Source organism: Rattus rattus, chromosome 3 (assembly GCF_011064425.1).
Source record: "Rattus rattus isolate New Zealand chromosome 3, Rrattus_CSIRO_v1, whole genome shotgun sequence".
In the NCBI taxonomy this organism is placed as follows: domain Eukaryota; kingdom Metazoa; phylum Chordata; class Mammalia; order Rodentia; family Muridae; genus Rattus; species Rattus rattus.
In genome coordinates, this window is record NC_046156.1 from 127,198,573 (window position 1) to 127,220,546 (window position 21,974).

Below are 21,974 nucleotides of genomic sequence, written 5' to 3' on the forward strand. Positions count from 1 at the left end.
TACAGAAGTCAGAATTAGGTGGTGGTGTCCATTGTGGTAAGGAAAGCCAGATACTAGGCCCATTCTAAAGATCAATTGATCAGATTATTACCCATTCAATACCAAATATCCTGGGATCTTACCATAGCCTCCTGTCTGCTGCCCATGGCGTTGGGTGGATACTCCTCACGGTCTGCAGTAGCTCCTGTAGTCCCACCATGGCCTGCCTGCATCCCTGCCACTGCACAGAGCACAGTGCACCCAAGGGTGTCTCTGGAGATCTCGTCAGTAGCCTGGACTTCCTTAGGCTCAGTTCATTTTAGGCTCTTTTCAGATCTCCATGACTATCATGGACATACTAAGTCTGTTTCACTTGCAAAACATCCAGATAAATAGAGATAGCCCACAGTTGGAAGCATCTGGGAGAGAGGAGGATGAAGAGCTGGAGTGGGAGACTGAACGCAGTAATGAAAGTTCACATTATAGGACAACAGCCCATTGGAAGGCTGGTGGTTAAGTGCAGGGAGAGACTAAAGAGGGGTAAGGGGTGGGAGATGACTCGGTGGATAAATGCTTGATCTGCAGACATGAGGACCTGACCTTGGACCTCAGCATCCACATTAAAAGCAAAAGGCAGGAGTGACAGAGCACACACCTGTAGTCCCAGGACAGAGGGCAGACTTGAGTGGGTCCCGGGCTTGCTGACTAAGAGCTGCGGCTGAAACTCTGAGCTCTAGAGTGATCCTGTTGCAGAAAATAAGGTGGCGGACTGGAGAGTGGCTGAGCAGTTAAGAGTTTGTATTGCTCTTGCATGGACCCAGGTTGAGTTCCAGCCTGGGTAGGGAAGTATTCTGCACGATGCTCACTTTTCTCCTGGTCACCTTCCTCTCCCTGGTACCAGCCATTCATTGTTCCCAGCCCAGTCCTTTGCATGGTGCTCTTTCCCCCACCCTCGGTCTTTGCCTTTTGTTTCTTCTTTCTAAAGTTCTTATGCATGATTGTCCCACAGTCTTTGTGCACCCAAGACCAGCTATGACTGTCCTTGACACATATAGAACCCTTGACAAATGTTTGCTGAAGAAGTGTCTAGCAGATATATCTGGACTCCGGTGGGTAGGACAGAAGCCCACAGACTGGCCAATATGGAGGAAGGCAGGGGTAGAGGATGTGGCATTGCCAGACAGCAGCTGGGAGGGAGTGGCTCTGGGTCTGCCCAGTGTGGCTATCAAGTATCTCCCTGACCAGAGACAAGGGATTGCTCCTCCCTAGTATAAATTGAGGAGCCTCAGAGACCTCATCTTTGAATGTTAATATAATAAAAACCACATGGGAATCTGTGGAAAGAGTCACTGGCTTTGTTAGACCACTTAGAAGAGGCGTCCCTTATAGTCTGTAGCATGTTGTTGAGCAGCAGCTCCATTCCCATTCAGGCATGAGGGGGATGACAGGTTCACCCCAGGGCAAGAATCCAAGCTGCAGAAGAGTCGAGCAGTTCTTCCTTCAGCTGGATTTTCTACCAACTTTCAATGAAAAACAACGATTTTCTTCTTTGAGGTTTTTGCTAATGATTCCAGTGCAGAAGTGGCATCTGGGGCTTGCAGACCCAGTCATCTTTCTGTAACCTTGGGTACCCCAAATTGAGGGAGTCGTTTGCTGCTCCCTAAAAGAGATCCAAATACTTGGTCAATTTTGTTAAGTCTGTCTACTGAAACACAGGTATTTGTCCCGGAATTCTGCACTTGGGTGCCTTGGTGACATGGCTGATAAGGCCATTTCTCTACTCTAGGCAAGAGCTTTAATGCTGCCTTCTGGTTTAGGAGTTCCCAGCCATGATGCTGGCCAGAGCCCCTCAGAGGGTGGAGCTCAGTGCAGCCTCCCCTGTCCTGGTGAGCTGCTTGTTTCCTTGATATAAAGGCCAGTGACCTGGAGCTGTGATTGTGCATCGTTTCCATCAACCATTGCCAGAAGCAAAACTTAGGAAGAGCGATTCTGTGTAAGAGGCGCTTCCTGGTAAGACGTACAGCCTGGTGTCTGGCAGGACACCACCTTAGAAGCTGGACAACAGAAGAGCCTGAAGCTATGGATTTGAATATCCATCTTCTACCTTTTCCTCTCCTGTGGTGTTCTTCAGAGTTATTATCATGAAGACTGCTTTAGAATTTACTAATTTCTGTGGTACTATTTCCTTAGCATTGGTGGTTGTCCCACATAGCCAAATTCTGGGAATACAAAAATAAATGTAAGTAGAATTTTACGGGCTAGTACAAACGCTGGGCAGAAGGGCAGAGAGAAAGGGTATAAGGATTGCTACAAGTTAATATATTTTACTGTACACACACACAACTACTCTCGAGTTGGAATCTGTACTTTTAAATACATAGGAAAGACTGAGTTCAAACCCACTGTGGCCATTTAGAAGTAGTTAGTAATTTTGTAAACCCCCAGGGTATTTTTAACCAGTTAACTAATTCCTATGCAGATTTATGTTTTCCAAAGACCTTTTTATATCAATGCTACTGAAGTCAAGACTATACCGTGTCTAGTTATTCAGACTTGGAACTCACGTCTATCAGATTCCAAAGATACCAACTTGTAGTGGCGGCAGACCTCTGTCACACCATCAAGCAGTTATGCTTTGGGAGAATATGTCTGTAGTCATGGAGATCACCACAGTGAACCAATGACCACATCCAAGGCCTCAGTTATTAGCACTGCTGAGAAAGTTTGGCACCCAGTGAGAGGTTGCAATGTGACAGTCAAGTACACAAGTACACGTGTGCTGTCACCTACAGCAGGGCTTGAACCCAGAGATGTCACCTCAGCAACTCACCCAATGACCAGTGTGGAGCAAATAGATCTGGGACCGAGGATTGACCCCTGGGAGCATTGTCCTCAAAGACATACTATCATTTCCTGGAGTCTACCTTGAGGTGGAAATGACTTCCAAATTCAAAGTGCGGCCCAACACTCTGTCCCACAGGGTGCCAATGGCTAAAGAACAGAAGCCAGAGGCCAGCTGCTAACAGAGCTTAAGGGAGGAATTCGTAGAATGCCTGTCCTTGTGAACCAATGCTGAGTTCCCAGCATGCACTTGTATTGGGAAGGCCCTTGGCAAGGCTGTATTTCCACAGGTGCCTGCATCTCCTCAAGGCTGGCTCACAGTCTGGGGGAAGTGAGCACTGTTTTAGTTGATGCTTCTAGTATCACATGTCTCTGCCCATTTAAATAATTAAATCTCCAAGGAGGAAAGTGTGTTTGTAGCAGTTGCAAGAGAAGGGAAAGTTGAAGGGCATGAGTTTCTGAACGTGTGTTTGGTATCTGGAGCACAGGCTTTCACTGGGCAATTCTGAGACGTGCTAGTTCACACCCCAATCATGGAATCAGTGTCACTACCCACTTGGTTCTCGGAATGGGGCAAGGCAGCCATTTATCACCCAGCAGATATCTCCCAGGTGCAGGCAGCGTATCTTTTTGTAATGGAAACTGAACCCTTCATAGCAAAACAGCACCTTTGAAATTAAAATCATAAAAAAATGCACAGTACTCAAGATTGCTCAAGTAGGTATGTGCAAAAATTCAGCACATACCCTGATCTGCATGAGAAACTTTGTCTGAAAAGCTAAGAGAAACAAAGAGATTAATACCCAGAGGTGAAGTGACCAAGACGCTGACAAACAGACCTGGGAGAGGAGTCCACGGACTGTCCCTGGTTGGTCCCCGGTGCCCTGTGGTCCTCTCTACTCACTGTGTCAACCTCAGTGCTCCTTGTATTAGCTGCTTGTCATGCTACTGTGAATGAATACCTTTCAGAGGTCACACAGGGAGGAAGGGTTGATTGCGCTGATGGTTTGAAGTACTTTCGTCCATCGAGAAGGGACATTGTGGGAACAGGAGCACAAGCAGCTAGTCACAATGCAGGAGAGAGCTTTGAGGGCATGGAAGGGTAGGTGGGAAATCAGAGCGCAGAGCGGTTCTTGAGCCCACATTCTTGCCTGTGAGATGGTGCAGTTCAGTCAGTGGAAGGCACAGCAGGAGGAGGCTGGCAATCTGCAGCCGCAGCTGGACACTGGAGATTGGCTCTCTGATGATCTTTCCAAATGAGTTGTCACACATCGTTCCTATCAATGGTCTGTCACTTGTCCTGCTCCTTCTATCAAAAACTGAATGTACTGTATTCCCTCTGATTCAGTTTTTATTCAACAAACGTTTATTCCAAAGCCACTGATCACTCTGACTTTGACTTAGTTTGTGCCCTCAGGGAGTGCCACAGTCAGGGGAGCTTGACAAACGGCTTGGGTGGGATGAGCAGTGCTAGCACCCCCACACACACACTAGGTTCTGCAGAGCACAGAGCTGTGATGCTGAGTGGGGCACCTCAAAGACTTTGAGGCTACTCGGCAGTGAGGTGAGGTCCACCTGGGGTCTTGAAGGATGAATAGGAGTCTGACTAAATGTGCCATGGTGTTACATCTATAAAGAACAGAAATTAGGGGTTGGGGAGTTTGGCTCAGTGGTAGAGCGCTTGCCTAGCAAGCGCAAGGCCCTGGGTTCGGTCCCCAGCTCCAAAAAAAAAAAAAAAAAAAAAAAAAAGAACAGAAATTATATGAAAGAATGTGTATAAATACTGGAATAAGTAACAGGAGTTAAAAAGATGCTCAACTCTTATCTCTACCCATCATCTGTACTTTTAAATTATTTTGAGTGTATAGATTTTCATAGTCTATATTGATCAGATAGTGGCAGAAATAGGAGGAAACAATAGGCACGGGGTGACTGACCGTAGCCTTTATGCATCCCCACCCAGAGCTGATGTAGACAACTATAAAGTCTGTGTGAACACTAAGCTTTGGCTTCTGTTATCGAGCCTTACTCCTTTGTTCATTGTAATGAGTTGCTCAGACCAGGACCCAGGTTGCATTAAAAAGTCTTAGAAAATGAGCTTGAAAGCCTCATTGTTAGCTCTGCATTAAAGACTAAGCTTGTGCGTCCGGTTGGCTTTCTCTAGGGACAGGCTCTAAAACTAGGAGTCAAGGACAGAGAGTTAATTTGGGGAGACAACTTAGAGAGCTTCAGGTAAAGGGACAGCTGAGACCAGGCAGGGAAGGAAGCCAAGGCTAGACCTGTTTTAAAATGAACAGACAGATGTTATGGCAGCAGCAGGGAGCGTCCCGAGGTGCTGAGGAGAGCATGTAGCTAGAGGAGACCCAGCAGTGGTGAGTAGAGAGTCGGAGCTCTTGCTCTCCCAGGTCCTTTGTTCAGGGGAAGTCTTAAGCACATGCTAAAGTAACAGGATAAAAATGGAGAGTGGAGAAGAAACAGCGCCTCTCAGCCTAGTCCTTGCTTCTGTTTTCTCCTGGAAACCTACAGGACTGTGTTCTCGGTGGAACTGGTGTTACCTTCATAGGATAATTCACCACACAGCAAAGCTGTAAGGCTTCTAGAAAATGCCTTTGTTTACCTGAAATTGTCAGGCACATGGAGGAATGTGGGTGGACACTTTTTAACACATGTCCCCTCTTTTTTCAGGTGTCTAATATCCAGGCAAGAGCAGTGGTGCTATCTTGGGCACCCCCTGTCGGACTGCCCTGTGGACCCCATGGTGGTCTTTCCTTCCCTTACAGCTATGAGGTTGCTTTATCTGACAAAGGGCGAGATGGGAAATACAAGATCATTTACAGGTAGAGTGTGTTTTCACATGGTTTTCTTTACTACCAAGTTGTGTCACTGAAGAGGAAAAGAATGGGAATTTCTGTGGTGCAGATTTCCTTTTAGACATTAGTAATCTCAGGGCTGAGGAGTCAGCTCATGAGCAGAGCATGCACGAGACCCTGGATTCAATGCTCAGTCCTGGAGAAAGTAATTATAGTGTCAGGAGCTAATTAATTTTGTCCAAGTAATTATTAATCAGAAATTAGTAACACTGGACTGTATGACGAAGTGAATCTCTTGATTATATGCCAGTTGTTAATACAGTATTAATAAAAATGTTCCAAGGTCTTTCAGGACAGAAACTGTCTAAAATGGTTCTGAGTTCAATGCACAGAGGAAGAGATTATCCCCTGTTTTATGGAACCCCACAAATTAGCTGGTCTGGGGATGTATACCTGTCTTCTAAATGTGATAAAACAAAAAACTCAAACATCAAGGCCTTTTCCCTCCGTACAGCTCACATTTACAGAGCAAGAAATCAGAAAATGAGTGTTAGTTGTACTGCGTATTGGCCCCCGTGGGTGGCCTTGATGGACTGTTCACATCAGGGTCACCCCTCACACGCAGACCCCACTGTGTGTCTGAGCAGGGTCACTGGCTCACTCAGACCCCACTGGTGCCTCAGCCACAAGCTTCTGTCTCCCTTCCTGATCAGTGCCAAGCCCTTTGCCCTCTTCCTGTTCTGCGCTCACGGTATGCCCCTCCGATCCTTCCCTCACACTCTGCTCTGGTGACTCTGCCCTGGTCTCTGCCATGCCCCTGCAGTTTCCAGCACCTGCCTTTACCCTGGCACCATCAAACCTCTTCCCTACAGGGCTACGTCAGAGCACTCCAGAGACCATGTCATCGCCCCATTGCAAGATCCTGCTTTCTGTGCTTGAAATAAAAGTCCAACTCGGTGCTTAGGCTCTTTATCATTTTATTTGATTTTGGAAAAAATACAATTAGAGATAGGTAGGAAAAATATAGAGCCTTCACCCTGTCACTCAGAGATTAGAGACAGGGAGGGTGTGTGGCTTTGCTGCCCAGGCTGGTCAAGAATTCCTGTGCTTAGGGATCCTGGTCCCTCAACCTCAGTACAGATGTGTGCACTGCTACCCCAAGGAGCAGGGTAGGCCACACCAGGCAGCCTGCTACTGAAACATGGAAGTCTGGCTCTGCCGAAAGGGAGCACTGGCCCCTTAACTGCAGCTGGCAGGATGTGTTAATTCTTTAGGGTACTTTTCTCCAAGAAATGCAAAAACTTCTCAATGACTGCTGTTTTTCTATGTTGGTCTAGTTTAGCAGATAACAAAATACTTTGTAGTGCAGATCAACCTGCACAGGTCTGCCCTGGGTGTGGACATAGATTCTGGTTTGAGACTTATAACAGCAGCTATATTTGGAAGCAGTTCAGACGCACCAAGCATTGGGCGTCTCAATGAGCACACATAGGTGCAGTCTGTAGAGATCTCTGTCGCTGATCCTTTTCCCTGTTACGTTGCTAGCTGTGCATTTTTCTGTTCTCTGTATTTTCTTTTATAAGTTTCAGACTTGACAGCCCCTTACCACCGAGTGTTGCAGCATATTTTCTGAGCCCAGGGATGCTTTGTAGACAGCCACACTGCAGTTAGCAGCTCTGTGAACACACAGTTGCCACAGACCATTGATGTGACTTTGGTCCTGACTCCAGTTTTGCCAGCCCTCCCCCAATGGGTCTCTGTTGTGAAGACCACGTCTCTTATTTTGAAACCCATGGCACTGTTGTTTATCCCTCAGGGTCAGATAGTGAGTTTAGTTTGGTCTCTTTAGAGTGCCATTCTGTCATTTTGAAGAATAAAAAATAAGCTATGGACACGCGCATAGCCTCCATCTTTTTAAAAAAAATTAAGGGAAGGTTTCGTCGTGTGGTCCTCTTGGCTGTCCTTGATTTATGATAATTTTAGCCCACCCTGCAGAGTTCTGGATTCCAGGTGTGCCCCCACGCCTGGCCTTTGCGTCGTGACTAAACAGAGCATAGCTTGCTTTGTGTGGATTCTTTCTATCATTCAGGTTGAGGCTCAGTTTCCTCTTTCGCTCACAGAAGTGGTTTTACTTTTGTGTCTGAGAGCTATTTCTTGGGAGACCCAGGATGGACTGCAAGTTCACGAGGGTAGTCCTATGCTGAGGGCTTCTTCAGGGTTCCCGTCAGGAGAAGATTGGGACCCCTCTGCCATAGAGATGGGGTGTTGACCTATAGATCAATCTGTTTGCATATGCATTTGCTTTTATGTCTTGAAACTCATAAGGCAGTTTAAATTTTTAAAACTTTGAAAGACTTTATTGTTTCTTAGATCTGAGTGATGTCATCAGAGGAGTCTGATTTTCAAATTAAAAACTCAACAGAAACAAAAAACAACCAAATCAGGTTTATGTCTGAGTTTTGGTAAATGCAAATATAGTAGCATTCAAGTAACTGCAAATCATTGCGAAGCCCAGTCCCAAAGCTGCTTTGCCATTGAGATCAGAATTAGACTAACAAAGGCTTTATCTTCCAGTGGAGAAGAATTGGAGTGTAACCTGAAAGACCTCAGGCCTGCCACGGATTACCACGTGAGGTGAGTGAGTGGCTCAGCCAGCGTCACCGTGCACATCCCACATCTCGTCTTTCCAAAGCCGGTATTGAATGCCACTTCCCTCATGGGCGGTGTGGACCCCAAGTTGTGACTGTTCTTTCCCATTCTGTACACATAGCAGTTTTGAGGACCCAGGACTGCTTCTGGAACCAAAAAGGAAGTGTCCTGAACAGTATTTTATTTTAAAATATAGTTTTAGGGCTGAGGAGATGGCTCAGTCAGCAAAGTGACATGAGTGCATGACCTCAGTGTCCAGCAACGGTGCACAGACTTGGTGGCAGGCACCTGCAGTCCCAGTGCTGCAGAGGCAGGGCAGGAGCGTCTGCACAGAGCAGTGTGCTTTAGGCACAGGAGGTCTGCTCCAAGTTCAGTGAATTATCCTGTCTCAGAATAAGGTGGAGAGCGATGAAGGTACCCAACACCCATCTCTGGGAGACACACACACACACACGCACACACACACACACACACACACACAGGCATACGTACATACCCATCAAGCATGTTTTTTTTTTAACTATAGAGGCATCAGTTGCTTATCATAAATGAAACGTCTGTGTTTAGTCCGATGACAGGAGCAAGCCTCCCCTGTTAGAATAGTTCTGGGCCTTAAAAACCAGTAGACTTTGGAATAGTTAAATAGTGTAGATATGGAACTATCTCTGATATGAATAAACCCACGCTGACCAAACAGTAGCCTTTGCGGAATGCCCTGTCATTGGAATTTCTCTGTTGTCTTTCACACCCATGCTGTGACCCCTACAAACAGGCCTACCTGGCTTAGGAGAGGCCCAGCCATCCTGTGATCTGAATTGCAGTATTTAATGTTACATCCATCCATTCCAACAAGGCAGAGTATCTAAGTGTGGTTTATTTTATCTAGTTTTCAAGTTCAGCAGAAAATGTCATCATCCGGGTGTTTGTGTTTATGGCTGTGTCTTAAAGTCGCAGCTGGAAGTACACTTGTATCCTTTCCAGAACACAGGAGCCCTGGTTGTGGGCTGAAGGCAGAGTAGCCTAGTAAGAGGCTGGAGTTCAGTTCAGTGTAGCTCCGTCGTAAATCGGCTGATTTCACTTCAACATCAGTAAATGTTCTGTGATAGGTTTCTTTACCAGAAGTCATGTGACTGTGAGGGCTCAGGGTAAAGCACTTGCCGCCTGACCTGCCAACCAGAATTCATCCCACAGGCTGGAAGGAGAACCCTGACTCCCACGAGGTGTCCTCTGATTGCATGTGTGTGCATCCCTGCACAAGCACATGCACACGCACAAACATTAATCTATTAGTCAATCAAGTGTGAAGGCGTAGAGGAGGGGAGCAGGTGTTACACATGGAGAGAGGGGGAGCAGGTGTTACACATGGGGAGAGGGGGGAGCAGGTGTTACACATGGAGAGAGGGGGAGCAGGGTGTTACACATGGAGAGGGGGGGGAGCAGGTGTTACACATGGAGAGGGGGGGAGCAGGTGTTACACATGGAGAGGGGGGGAGCAGGTGTTACACATGGAGAGAGGGGGAGCAGGTGTTACACATGGAGAGGGGGGGGAGCAGGGGGCACATGGAGAGAGGGGTGGGACACACATGGAGAGAGGGGGGCAGGTGTTACACATGGAGAGAGGGGGAGCAGGTGTTACACATGGAGAGAGGGGGGAGCAGGTGTTACACATGGAGAGAGGGGGAGCAGGGGTGTTACACATGGAGAGAGGGGGGAGCAGGTGTTACACATGGGAGAGGGGGGAGCAAGGCACATGGAGAGAGGGGGGGGGGTGTTACACATGGAGAGGGGAGCAGGGTGTTACACATGGAGAGAGGGGGAGGGGTTACACAGGAGAGAGGGGGAGGTGTTACACAGGGGGGGGTGTTACACATGGAGAGAGGGGGGAGCAGGTGTTACACATGGAGAGGGGGAGCAGTTACACATGGAGAGGGGGCAGGTGTTACACACATGGAGAGAGGGGAGCAGGTGTACACATGGAGAGAGGGGAGCACATGGAGAGAGGGGGGAGGGTGTTACACATGGAGAGGGGGGCAGGTGTTACACATGGAGAGAGGGGGGGATGGAGAGGGGGAGCAGGTGTTACACATGGAGAGAGGGGGAGCAGGTGTTACACATGGAGAGGGGGGGACAGGTGTACACATGGAGAGAGGGGACACACATGGGAGAGGGGGGGAGCATGGAGAGGGGGTGTTACACATGGAGAGAGTGGGGAGCAGGTGTTACACATGGAGAGAGGGGGAGCAGGTGTTACACATGGAGAGAGGTGGGGGAGCAGGTGTTACACATGGAGAGGGGGGAGCAGGTGTTACACATGGAGAGGGGGGGAGCAGGTGTTACACATGGAGAGGGGGAGGGCATGGAGAGAGGGGAGCAGGTGTTACACATGGAGAGAGGGGAGCAGGGGGGGAGCAGGTGTTACACATGGGAGGGGGGAGCAGGTGTTACACATGGAGAGGGGGGCAGGTGTTACATGGAGAGATGGAGGGGGCAGGTGTTACACATGGAGAGAGGGGGGGCAGGTGTTACACATGGAGAGAGGGGGAGCAGGTGTTACACATGGAGAGAGGGGGAGCAGGGTGTTACACATGGGAGGGGGGAGCAGGGTGGAGAGGGGGGAGCAGGTGTTACACATGGAGAGGGGGGGGGCAGGTGTTACACATGGAGAGAGGGGGAGGGAGAGAGGGGGGCAGGGTGTTACACATGGAGAGAGGGGAGCAGGGGTGTTACACATGGAGAGAGGGGGGAGCAGGTGTTACACATGGAGAGAGGGGGAGCAGGTGTTACACATGGAGAGGGGGGAGCAGGTGTTACACATGGAGAGAGGGGGGAGCAGGTGTTACACATGGAGAGAGGGGGGAGCAGGGTGTTACACATGGAGAGGGGGAGCAGGGTGTTACACATGAGAGGGGGGGAGCAGGGTGTTACACATGGAGAGGGGGGCAGGTGTTACATGGAGAGGGGGAGCAGGTTGGCACATGGGAGAGGGGGAGCAGGTGTTACACATGGGAGAGAGGGGGAGCAGGTGTTACACATGGATGGAGAGGGGGAGCAGGTGTTACACATGGAGAGAGGGGGGGGCGGGTGTTACACATGGAGAGAGTGGGGAGCAGGTGTTACACATGGAGAGAGGGGGCAGGTGTTACACATGGAGAGGGGGAGCAGGTGTTACACATGGAGAGGGGGAGCAGGTGTTACACATGGAGAGGGGGAGCAGGTGTTACACATGGAGAGGGGGGCAGGTGTTACACATGGGAGGGGGAGCAGGGGGGAGCAGGTGTTACACATGGAGAGAGGGGGAGCAGGTGTTACATGGAGAGGGGGAGCAGGTGTTGGCACATGGAGAGGGGGGAGCAGGTGTTACACATGGAGAGAGGGGGAGCAGGTGTTACACATGGGAGGGGGGGGGGGAGCAGGTGTTACACATGGAGAGAGGGGGAGCAGGTGTTACACATGGAGAGGGGGAGCAGGTGTTACACATGGAGAGGGGGGAGCAGGTGTTACACATGGAGAGAGAGGGGGAGCAGGTGTTACACATGGAGGGGGGAGCAGGTGTTACACATGGAGAGAGGGGGGAGCAGGTGTTACACATGGAGGGGGGGGGGAGAGAGCAGGTGTTACACAGGGGGAGAGGGGGGAGCAGGTGTTACACATGGAGAGAGGGGGAGCAGGGTGTTACACATGGAGGGGGGGGAGCAGGTGTTACACATGGAGAGAGGGGGAACAGGGTGTTACACATGGAGAGAGGGGGGAGCAGGTGTTACACCTGCAATCCCCAGCACTTGAGAAGTATAGGTGGAGGAGACACAGGAGGCCAAGGTCATCCTGGGCTATGTGGGGAGTTGGCAGCCAGCCTGGCAATTCTGAGAGCTGATTTCAAATAGGGAAAGGAGGAGACCATGAGTTGGGGTGCAGTGTGCTCATCAGAGGTACATGTGCTCTAAACTTGGGTGATTGTATCATCACAGTGAACATCTGCCTGGTATTTGTACGGTGTAGATGAACTCTACTGGCAAGAGCTGCTGCTGTTTAAAGCAGGACCTTGAGCTTCCACACAAACCCTTCAAACATCACACAAGTGCACATAATTTGTAAAGCTAGGATGACAACAGAAGCTGACCATTCTCTCATGGTCACTTGGACAAACTGAAAACGTTAGCCACAAAGCAGCCATGGAAATGCAGTCCATTTCTTGGCCCGCGCACATTTCCTTTGCTCCGTGTTCTAAGGTTACTGTCAGTGCTTTATTAAAGGGCTAGTTCGCTAATTTCCTGTTCCTTGATGTCTTACAATGTTCTTCTCAAGAAACTTGAATGTCGTGACGAATCTGCCCTTTTCCTTACCCTCCTGTCTCTCCTTTCTCTCAACACAAAGGACTCTTGGAGAATATTTGGTCTCTAAATCTTCTTATAATAGTAGTTTATTTTTATAAATTATAATCATATCATGTCTCCCTTCCCTTTCTACCTTAACCCCTCCCATATGGCTCCCTTATATACGTGTGTGTGTATCTCAAACATGTGTATACTTACATACACACGAAACCTGCTTAGTCCATGTAATGCTACTTGTATGTGTGTGTGTGTGTGTGTGTTATGTATGTGTATGTATGTATATGTGTGTATACATGTATGCATGGGTGTGTGTGTGTGTGTTTTCAGAGCTGACTATTTGGATAACCATAAGGAAAGTTCTTTCCTGAGAAGACTGTTTCTCCATCGCTCAGCATCCTTTATGTGCCTGTAGGTCTTTGTCTAGGGTTGATGTGTGGAGCTTTCTGCTTCCACATTAGTATGCCTACTGACGTCATCCTTGCTCATGTCTTCTTTAGGCAGCCATGTTCTCAGTCTGCATGGGCGAAGCTTCCCTGACATTTCTAGGAGACATTCTTCTGGGTGTCATCCTGTCCTGGAGGCTCTAACAGTCTCCCCAGCCCGCACTACCCTCAGGCGCATGAACTGTGCTTAGCGGTATCAGTTGGGCCTGAGCATCACGTGATCTCTTGTTGTCTGTGATAATACAGAGAACCTTCAAAGTTTCAGAGACGTCAGTGGTAATCATAGATTCAGTAGTCACCAGTTAGACCACAGCGGGCTGTGTGGAAATACTGTTTGCTGTGAAGATGGGTGTCATCCCACAGCCACAAAAAAGAGCAGCTAGGCCCACTGCCCCTTTTACTAAGGATTAAATGTTACCCATACAGCTAAGATGACAGGGATATTTCTCGTAACAGCGTTTCCCACTTTGTTGATATTTCATTTGTCTCGTGGTTTGGAGAAAGGTCTCTGAAGCTAGAGACGACCTTGAATCTGCTCTTCCAGCATCCACCTCCCACGTGCTGGCATAACAGGAGTGTGCTGCCATGCCTAGCTCAAGCAGTGCCGGCCAAGCGCTCAACCAGTGAGGGGGCCCCTTCCCATTCTTAATATTAGACATCTTGATTGAGACCTACAGAAGTCTCAGCACTTGAATATTTCATTGTTAATTGTGTACTGACTGACGTTAGGCTTCCGAGTTCCTTGTTCTAATTACTAGGTTTCCTGCAGCTTCTGTGGACAATACTGGGCTTTGTTTGGATAGTTTCCTCTTCCGCCATTGGGCTTTGCTCCTCTCAGCCCATTACCTTCCCATCGCCTCTCAGTGGCCCTCGGCCTCAGGTTTCCTTTGGTTTTTCTGCTCAGGTTTTATCCTGAGCACAGATTGTCTGATATGGTTGCATGATACCTCACTTTCTGCTCCCTCCCCCGCTGTGTGGTAGGCCATGAGTCTACCGATATAAAACTGTAGAAGGAGCGAGCTCCCCTCTGTGGAGTCTTAGCATGAGCTGCCTGGTGCTTGGTCGCCTGGGCAGAAACAGCTCCTGGCTTCTTTGCTCTTACCTCAGATCAGTGGAGTTTCCTGAGACCAGGGCATCTTCAGCCACTGCTATTGATTGTGTGCCTGTAGCTATTTTTATTGACACTTGACCTCTGAACCACGAGCCATGTGGAAAATTCTGCCCACAGTCATTTCAAGTTTTTAAAAATGTTTCTTCTTTTTTTCTATAAACACACACCACATTGTTGTTGTTGTTGTTGTTGTTATATGATTGAAGAAAAAAAGACCTTTACATATAATGTATGCACTGCTTTGTAAAATTTAGGTCTTTTCTTAGATTTTTGTTGAAATTATCACTTTTAATTAACTGATAGAATGTTTTAAAAAGAATCAATTTATAATTAGTAAAGTATAATTAGTATTCTACTAGGGAAATAATGTTATGTGTTGTATAAAACCACTAAAGTGAAATCTGGTCTATCGTTGAGGGAAGCTGAAGTGAAGGGGAAACAGAGGCACTGAGTTACATGCTAGAATGCAAGGGAGAAAGCCTCATTTTTTCTAGAGAGATGGTTTAGTGAAAAAGGTTATCAGCAGGATCCCCAGGACCCATGTTACAAAGTCAGCCACCACCCCACATGCTTGACAGCCACCACCCCACATGACTGACAGCCACTACCCCACATGATTGACAGCCACCACCCCACATGACTGACAGCCACCACCCCACATGCTTGACAGCAGGTGCTGAGACCCTGACAGCAGGTCCCCAGGTCTCACTGCCAGCCAGCCTAACCTGATGGCTGAGCTCCAGGCCAGTGAGAGACTCTGTCTCAAAGATAAAATAGGTAGATTCTGAAGGAAAGATGCCCAAACTTGTCCTGGCCTCTGCACACATGCTCACACACATGTGTAGCTGGACACACATGTACATATCTCACCTATTCACTAATTATTTTAAAGGAAAGAGGTAAAACATATAAATAAATGCTTTTTCAAATACTTGCGCTTAGCTAGACATAGATTTACATATCTGCAAATGTCCCCAGGCATTTCTCAGAGAGCGTCTTCCTCCTTTAGTTGACAGTTTTATGAAGTTAACAGTGGTATTAAGATGATTCTTACTATGGGAAGCCAGAACTTACACATTAGACAGTGACTTGTAAGAAGCCTGTGCTACAGCCATGTAGGACATGGGCGGCTGCCATCACCTCCCTTGACCCTTTATTCCTGCGTTTCAAGGTATATTAAAGCCTTTTTAAAAATAAATTGGAACTTTGCTTAAGAAACAGAAGAACACTTTCTGTCAGCCTGTGGGGTATTGAAGTGATGGGGTGCACAGCAAACTCATGACCAACTTAGTGGCACTTTTCCAGTCACCACTATGAACAGTTTGTCCAAGAAGCTACCCAGAAGTGACATCATGGAATGACATTTCCCAGAAAACTGTTATTTTGAGCCATTTCCAAAAGCCTAGTTGACCAGCCCAGAGCACAGTTATGAAATAGCTCTTGCTTACCGGAGACGGTGGCCCCTGAGATGTCCCAGACGTGTGGGGATGAGCTGCAAGCCCATTGATGAATTCTTGGAGTGCCTGCCTCCTACATTTGGCTGGCATTGACATGGAAATCATGTGGAACCCCAACTTACAATTCATTTTGCAAGAAAATGTTCTGGTTTGAGGGGATAGGGCAAAAGAAAACCCAACTGGTATATTTAACCCAAAAAGAAAATAGTTTTCTGCTATAGATGATAGATCCTCCTCTTAGAGGATATTATGGGAAATCCATTACCCTCGTGTGGAGACCTTTGGATTATTTATTTGTTTGGGGAAGATTGCATGTGGAGACCAGAGGACAGCTTGCGGGAGTGAATTCTCTGTTTCTACCATGTGAGTTCCACAGATCAAATTCAGGCTTAGCAGCCAGTGCCTTTAACCACTGGTCCCTGCAATATTTAAAATATAAATAATTTTCAAGGATTTCACATTTTTATACACATCATGAGTAGGAATGTGCTTGCTGCTGTTACAATTACAATCAGTTACTAATCGTTTACTGAGTGATTTTGATGAATAACTAATCCTGATGTATTGGATAATGGATCAAAATGTCCATAGCACATTTATAGTATGTTTTAAAATTAACATAGTTTTTCTTGCTGACCAACTTGCTGGAGAGGGGTTTTCAGGGAATTAAACCCAGGGCCTCACGTATGCAGAGTATACGCTCTACTACCAAGTAGCGCACCCACCAAACTCTTAAGTCTCCACAATTCAAGATGAGCAAAATGACTGACTGCATGTGGCCTGTATAACCACCTCAGACACTTACGCCTGCCCTCGAGTTCTTTCTCCATCAAACTCTGTCCTGTCAAAGATTCAGAAGTCAAACTTAAATGATAGATATTTCACTTTCAAAGAACCTTACCATTGTTACATGCCACTTAAAACACAATAGTTCTTAATGTCTTCAAAACTCAGACACTGCTCTTTTCCTTGGTTGTCTGAAAAATGAAGGTTGTTTTTCCCTTTGGTTTGTTGTTATAAAAATTCAAGTGTAGTCTGAGAATGCTATTTGGTTAATGTTTCTTAAATGCCCTTGGTTCCACGGATTTTCCTTTAGCTCTTCGTGGTTTTATTGGGATCATTTTTCTGTTCTGTAGCATTCCACATTTGCCAGTTTAGCTGACTGAACCTCCTTGGATTGTTTAATATGCCCCCTGTCCTCCAGATTTCTAGGAGCAGGGCAATGACATCTAATCAGATCTCACGTGGACGCATAGATAGCGGCGTGGTCCTTTTTATTTATTTTCATTTGTATATCAGCACAGGCTGCTCTAGAACTTGTTTTGTAGTTCTTAGTTAGGGTTTCTGTTGATGTGATGAAGTATCATGACCCAAACCAACTTGGAATAAAAAGTTTGTTTCAGTTGACAACTCTTGTGTGGGACAGGGGCAGGGTTTCTTTTCTCTGTGTAGTCCCAGCTGACCTAGAATTTGACTTTGAACTAAAAACATCTGTCTACCTCTACCTCTGGGATTAAAGGGGTGCACCGCCGTACCTGCCTGAAGCTCACACTCTCAGGACACTCTCATCACTGAGGGAAGTCAGTGCAGGAACCCAAGACAGCAACCTGGAGGTCGGAAGGAGCAGAGGCCGTGGAGGAAGGCTGCTTATGGTTTGCACCTCCTAGCTTGCGCAGTCTGTTTTCTTACACCTCGCAGGGACCCCCTGCGCAGCAATGGCACTGCCCATAGTGAGCTTTTGTCAATAATAGGATCCTCCCACATTGATCACCAGTCCCGCAAATACTCCACGGGCTTGTGTGCAGGCCAGTCTGATGGCCGGGTTTCTCTAGGAGGCTCCCTGTTCTCCAGTGACTGGAGCCTGTGCTGAGTTGACAAGGAACGTCACTAGGACAGTAGCCACGGCACCTGCAGACTCAGAGCTGTCCTGCTTCCTTCATGGTGGAATCAGAGGCCAGCACTACCATGCTCAGGTGCTGCGGCACCCAGAAACGCGCACCGCCCCCTCTCACTGTCTCCCTGTGAAGATCTTAGTCTGATCCTACACCGTATCAGTGGTTCTGATATTAAAGACCCCAGGTCCCCTTCCACAGTGGCATGCATCCCAGCCTAGGGACAGCCCGTAAGGCCGGCCGGATCACTGCCATGCAGGTTTGCCTCTTCCCAGTCCTCCTCATCCTGTGATCCTGTGTGCACAGGGGAGCCTTTGCTCCGCCGGGTTGGGGAGGGAGCATCTTCACAGTCAGTATCATTTGTCTGCCTCGTCCTGTGATGTCCTCCCGTAAGGCAGATGACACAAATACAAGATGCATTCTCCTGTTGCGTTTGAGGATAGGGTCAACATTGGGGCCCACCATTTTTTGACTTGCATACCCTAAAGTCAGGCACATGCTGAACGCTGAGCCAAGTGCTTCAGAGTGCGGAGAGAAAATCATTAATCTTGGTGCTGTGTCTGGCATTAAATATGCATGTGAATGAGCTGTGTTGGAACCCTGACTTTGTTGAATTGGAGAGAGATGCATTCGGCAGCAGCCGGCAGGTTTCTGGAGTAAAGCATCCGTATTTTTAGCTCAGTATACACCGTGCCTGAGCAGTTCTGAGGTGTCACCTACCTCATTGTTCTTCTCTATGCTCTCTGCAACCTGCGAGCTCTGGTCACTCCTAGCTAGTGTACTTCTTACCTTTTCCTAGATAGTCAAGTCAAGCCTGTTGGTTTTTAGAAGGTATATATGGAGTCCATATCTGGGAGTGGAGGTCACTTTCTTATGTGGAATGTTCTTCTCCAGTCAGGAAAGTTACATCCATTGCAGTGGGGCAGAGTGAGGACTCACTGAACAGATACCTAATGAGATGGTTGGCCCTGGAATTGTTGCCCAAGGCTGGGTCAGGGCAAGGCCACAGTGTGCTCTTGGGTAAGCAGCTTGGCTCAGCTGTGAAGCCCACGGATGAGAAGCTTGTTCGCCGGTTCCAGTTATTGATGCTCACCCTGTCTTTTTCCTTTGTAGGGTATATGCCATGTACAATTCTGTCAAGGGATCCTGCTCCGAGCCAGTCAGCTTCACCACCCACAGCTGCGCACCAGAATGTCCCTTCCCTCCCAAACTGGCACACAGGAGCAAAAGTTCACTAACCTTGCAGTGGAAGGTAGGTAGTTCAAGGAGCCAAGAATAATGTTCAAGGCAGGCAGGGGCCGTTTCAAATATTCCGTTTTGCAATGGGGCTTGGTTTCCTGTGTTATCACTGTGTGAACCCAGTTCTGATGCATCAGAAATTGCCAATCCCATACAAGTCAAGCAGAGGAGGTAGAAGGAAGGATCAGCCAGATCCGGTGTGGGCACCTTCTCGGGAACTTGGTAAATCTCCCAATGTATCCTAAGTGATAGAAATACTTAAAATACCTCAGTTTCATCACTTTCTACTACTTGAGTTCATTTTTGTAATCATTTGTAAACTGCAGCATGTAGTTTGAAGGTTTGGAGATAAAGTAGGTTTGAGTTCTTTTGCCTTCGTCCTAAGTAAAGCTGAAATACTTAATAAAAGCTTCCCAGAATATATTGTGTCCTATACTCTATTAAGACTTCATTAATTTTCACTAATTAGTCATTAGCTCAATCAGGATTCCTATTTTTAATAACCTGAACTCTGTGTAGTGATTTTCATAAAATTCAGTATACTGTCTAAAAATAACCATCACCTAGTGCACAGTCCTGGGGTGGGCGCCTTTAAAGTATGCCTTTAACCTGTTATTCACCAGTTCCTGTTCTCAAGAAAATAGATCATTTTCACCCTTTCCAATCCTTATGTCTATGTCTTGATATCTGAGAATGTAGTTAGAAAGCGTCAGTTAGTTGGAGGTGACAGAGGCTTATGTTCCAGAGTGCGGAGGGGTGAGGGGCTTGGGAGAGAGCAGGGGTGACAGGAGAAATGTAGTCAGGCTTCTCTGCACCCCGCTGTGTGTAGCCATGTGCTCAGGGTCAGTGGCTGACATTGACTGTGTTACTGGGACAAAGGAAAAACTGAACTGGCTTAGAATCTGACCTTTTCATTTTCCTTCCTGGCTTCCAGGGATAATTCAGGTCAGTGATCTCCCACCTTTTCAGAGTTTTAGCACCCAACTGGTCATCATCATTGGTTAATTCTTTGGCAAATATATATTCATTTAAAAATAAGTTCACCTAAGCTAATATAAATCAATCTTCTCCAAAGGAAAGAACTAAAATCTATTGCTTTTGATAAAATACAAGAAATCTGAAGATTACCAGAGGGACCCCGGGGTCTTACAAACTTAAAGTTGGGAATCACTGATATGTCTGTGCTCTCTGCTTGGGTGGCATTCGGGTCTCAGGGGGACCAGCAGCTTCCAGGGAGGTCACTTGGGAACAGAGATACCCTCTTGAACCATTCAGTTGTCTGAAAACATCAGGTCCTGGATTCATCTCAGCCTGTTTAAGTGTGCTCCCAGGGACTGGGTAAAGGCATGTATACCAGAGACCATCTCTGGCTGCTGCTGTTCTGGATGCCACAGAAAACTGAGAGCCAAAGAACTTCTGGTGTCCTGTGAGTCAGCAGTGACTTGGGAGAAGATCCCAACCTGGGGATTGTGATATCCCCAGTTACCAGGCTGACTAAGGAAGGACAGGCGTTCTTGAACTGTGGATTCATGTAGCTCTTTTCATAGAATTGGATTCCCCTGAAAGCTTTGCCAGTTACTTAAAAGTCCTCCAGCCAGACCCACCAAAACTCACAACTTCTGGACTCACAGCAGTCTGCAAGGTGGCCTAGCAGGAGAGAGACAGGGACCTGTGGCATTTACTGAGCCTTAATGATGTGTGACTGTGATAGTCATAGGTGTTTGCTGAGTGCTTCTTAGAAACCTGGGTGGTGTAATGGGTGATTTATATTTAAATCCCAGTTATCCATCCGGTGTCTTCATTCTTGCAACAAGAAAGTCCATGTTGATGTTAAACAGCCAACAGCAGAGCATTGGCAAGCAGGCAGTTAAGCTGGGGTTCACTTGCAACAGTGAGAATCTGGGTTTCTGTCTGTCTACAAGGCTGCCCTGCAGTTCGCTCACCTCTTCTCTCTCTGAGAACCAAACCCAATGTTTTAAGATAAGACAGGCTCTCACTGCTTGCCTCTTATTTCCTCTGTCTGTCTAGAATTGCTACCAGGAACCCCCAGGTCACCCCTCCTAATAGCTCAGTGTCTGCAAAGTGCTCTTTTCTAGAAAGTTCCTAGTTGTGTGGTTGAACTCTGTCTGCTCAGTGGCCTTGGCATCAGCTTTCTTTCATGAGCACAGGAAGTGATGACGCCTCCTTTTGCTAACATGTAAATGGCAGTCCCCTCCGGCAGTCTACCCAGAGGATGTAATTCTTTCCTTTTTTATTTTTTAAATTCACTTTTTGGTACGCGGTGCAGGGTGGGGCGGTGGGGGTGGGGTACATAATGCCACAGCTGACTTTCAAATCCTAAGTACTTGAAGAGAAAAGTAGAACAAAACCAACCCCCAAAGCTGTGAGGGGAAGGCAGGGCGTGATTGTACCTGCCCCCACCCCCTAGCAGCAGCTGTATAGAGGCCCTTTTGGGCCTTTTATCTCCTGCTGTACCTGAACTGAAAGTGACCTGTCTAAGTTTTACCCCCGAGGAAGCAGGACGCCCAGGACAGGAGTGTGGGTAGAGGTGGAAGTGGGTGTCTTTTACTATCCAGGGGGGCCTGCCAGTGGGGAGACCTTTCTTAAAGCTAACTTGCATAAAGCTAATTTAGATAATTGTGTCTCCCAAGGCCCTGCTGCAGCTGCTGGTCCCCCTCAGAGGGGACAGCCGCTGTCTAAGTTGCTAGCTTGTCTCTAAGCAGCTTTCTCCAATCTCATTTCATTATTTTCTTTTTTAGGCTCCAATTGACAATGGTTCAAAAATCACCAGCTACCTTTTAGAATGGGATGAGGTAAGCCTCTTTCCATACTTGTCCTTGTAAAACGCCATTTCGAAGAAGTGCAACAGCAGTACACACATTTAACTCGGCAGCTGTTGACAATGGAGAAGCAGTTGCACTGCGGTTGTATAGTGAACTGTGTGTTGAAATAAATTGACCTGCGTACATGCAAGCAGTACTACAGAGAACAGACAGGTCCTCTCTAGTCCACACCACACTGCCTCCCCAGGTGTTAATTGTCCCAGCAGCTGGGCTGTTTCTCCACTGCATAGGTGGTTTTGGTAAGGCAGAGCCTGGGGTTGGGAAGCACGCTTTGCTCTGCTTTTTTGCAGTGGTTCATGGCAGCCTGCTCTGTGCTGTCAGAGTGGAACAGCACATAGAGTCTCCCTCATGCCAGGCAGCAGTCCCTGTGCGTCAGACC

At 47.5% G+C, this 21,974-nt stretch overlaps 1 protein-coding gene across 1 annotated transcript in view; it reads left to right on the top strand.

Annotated features, from left to right (window-relative positions):
- Fndc3b (fibronectin type III domain containing 3B) overlaps positions 1-21,974 on the top strand; it is a 326,000-nt gene that overhangs the window by 236,282 nt on the left and 67,744 nt on the right. Inside the window, exons 8-11 of the mRNA XM_032898582.1 lie at positions 5,506-5,657; positions 8,205-8,264; positions 18,627-18,765; positions 21,512-21,565. Coding sequence (XP_032754473.1) covers positions 5,506-5,657; positions 8,205-8,264; positions 18,627-18,765; positions 21,512-21,565 — 405 coding nt within the window. The remainder of the gene's footprint in view (positions 1-5,505; positions 5,658-8,204; positions 8,265-18,626; positions 18,766-21,511; positions 21,566-21,974) is intronic.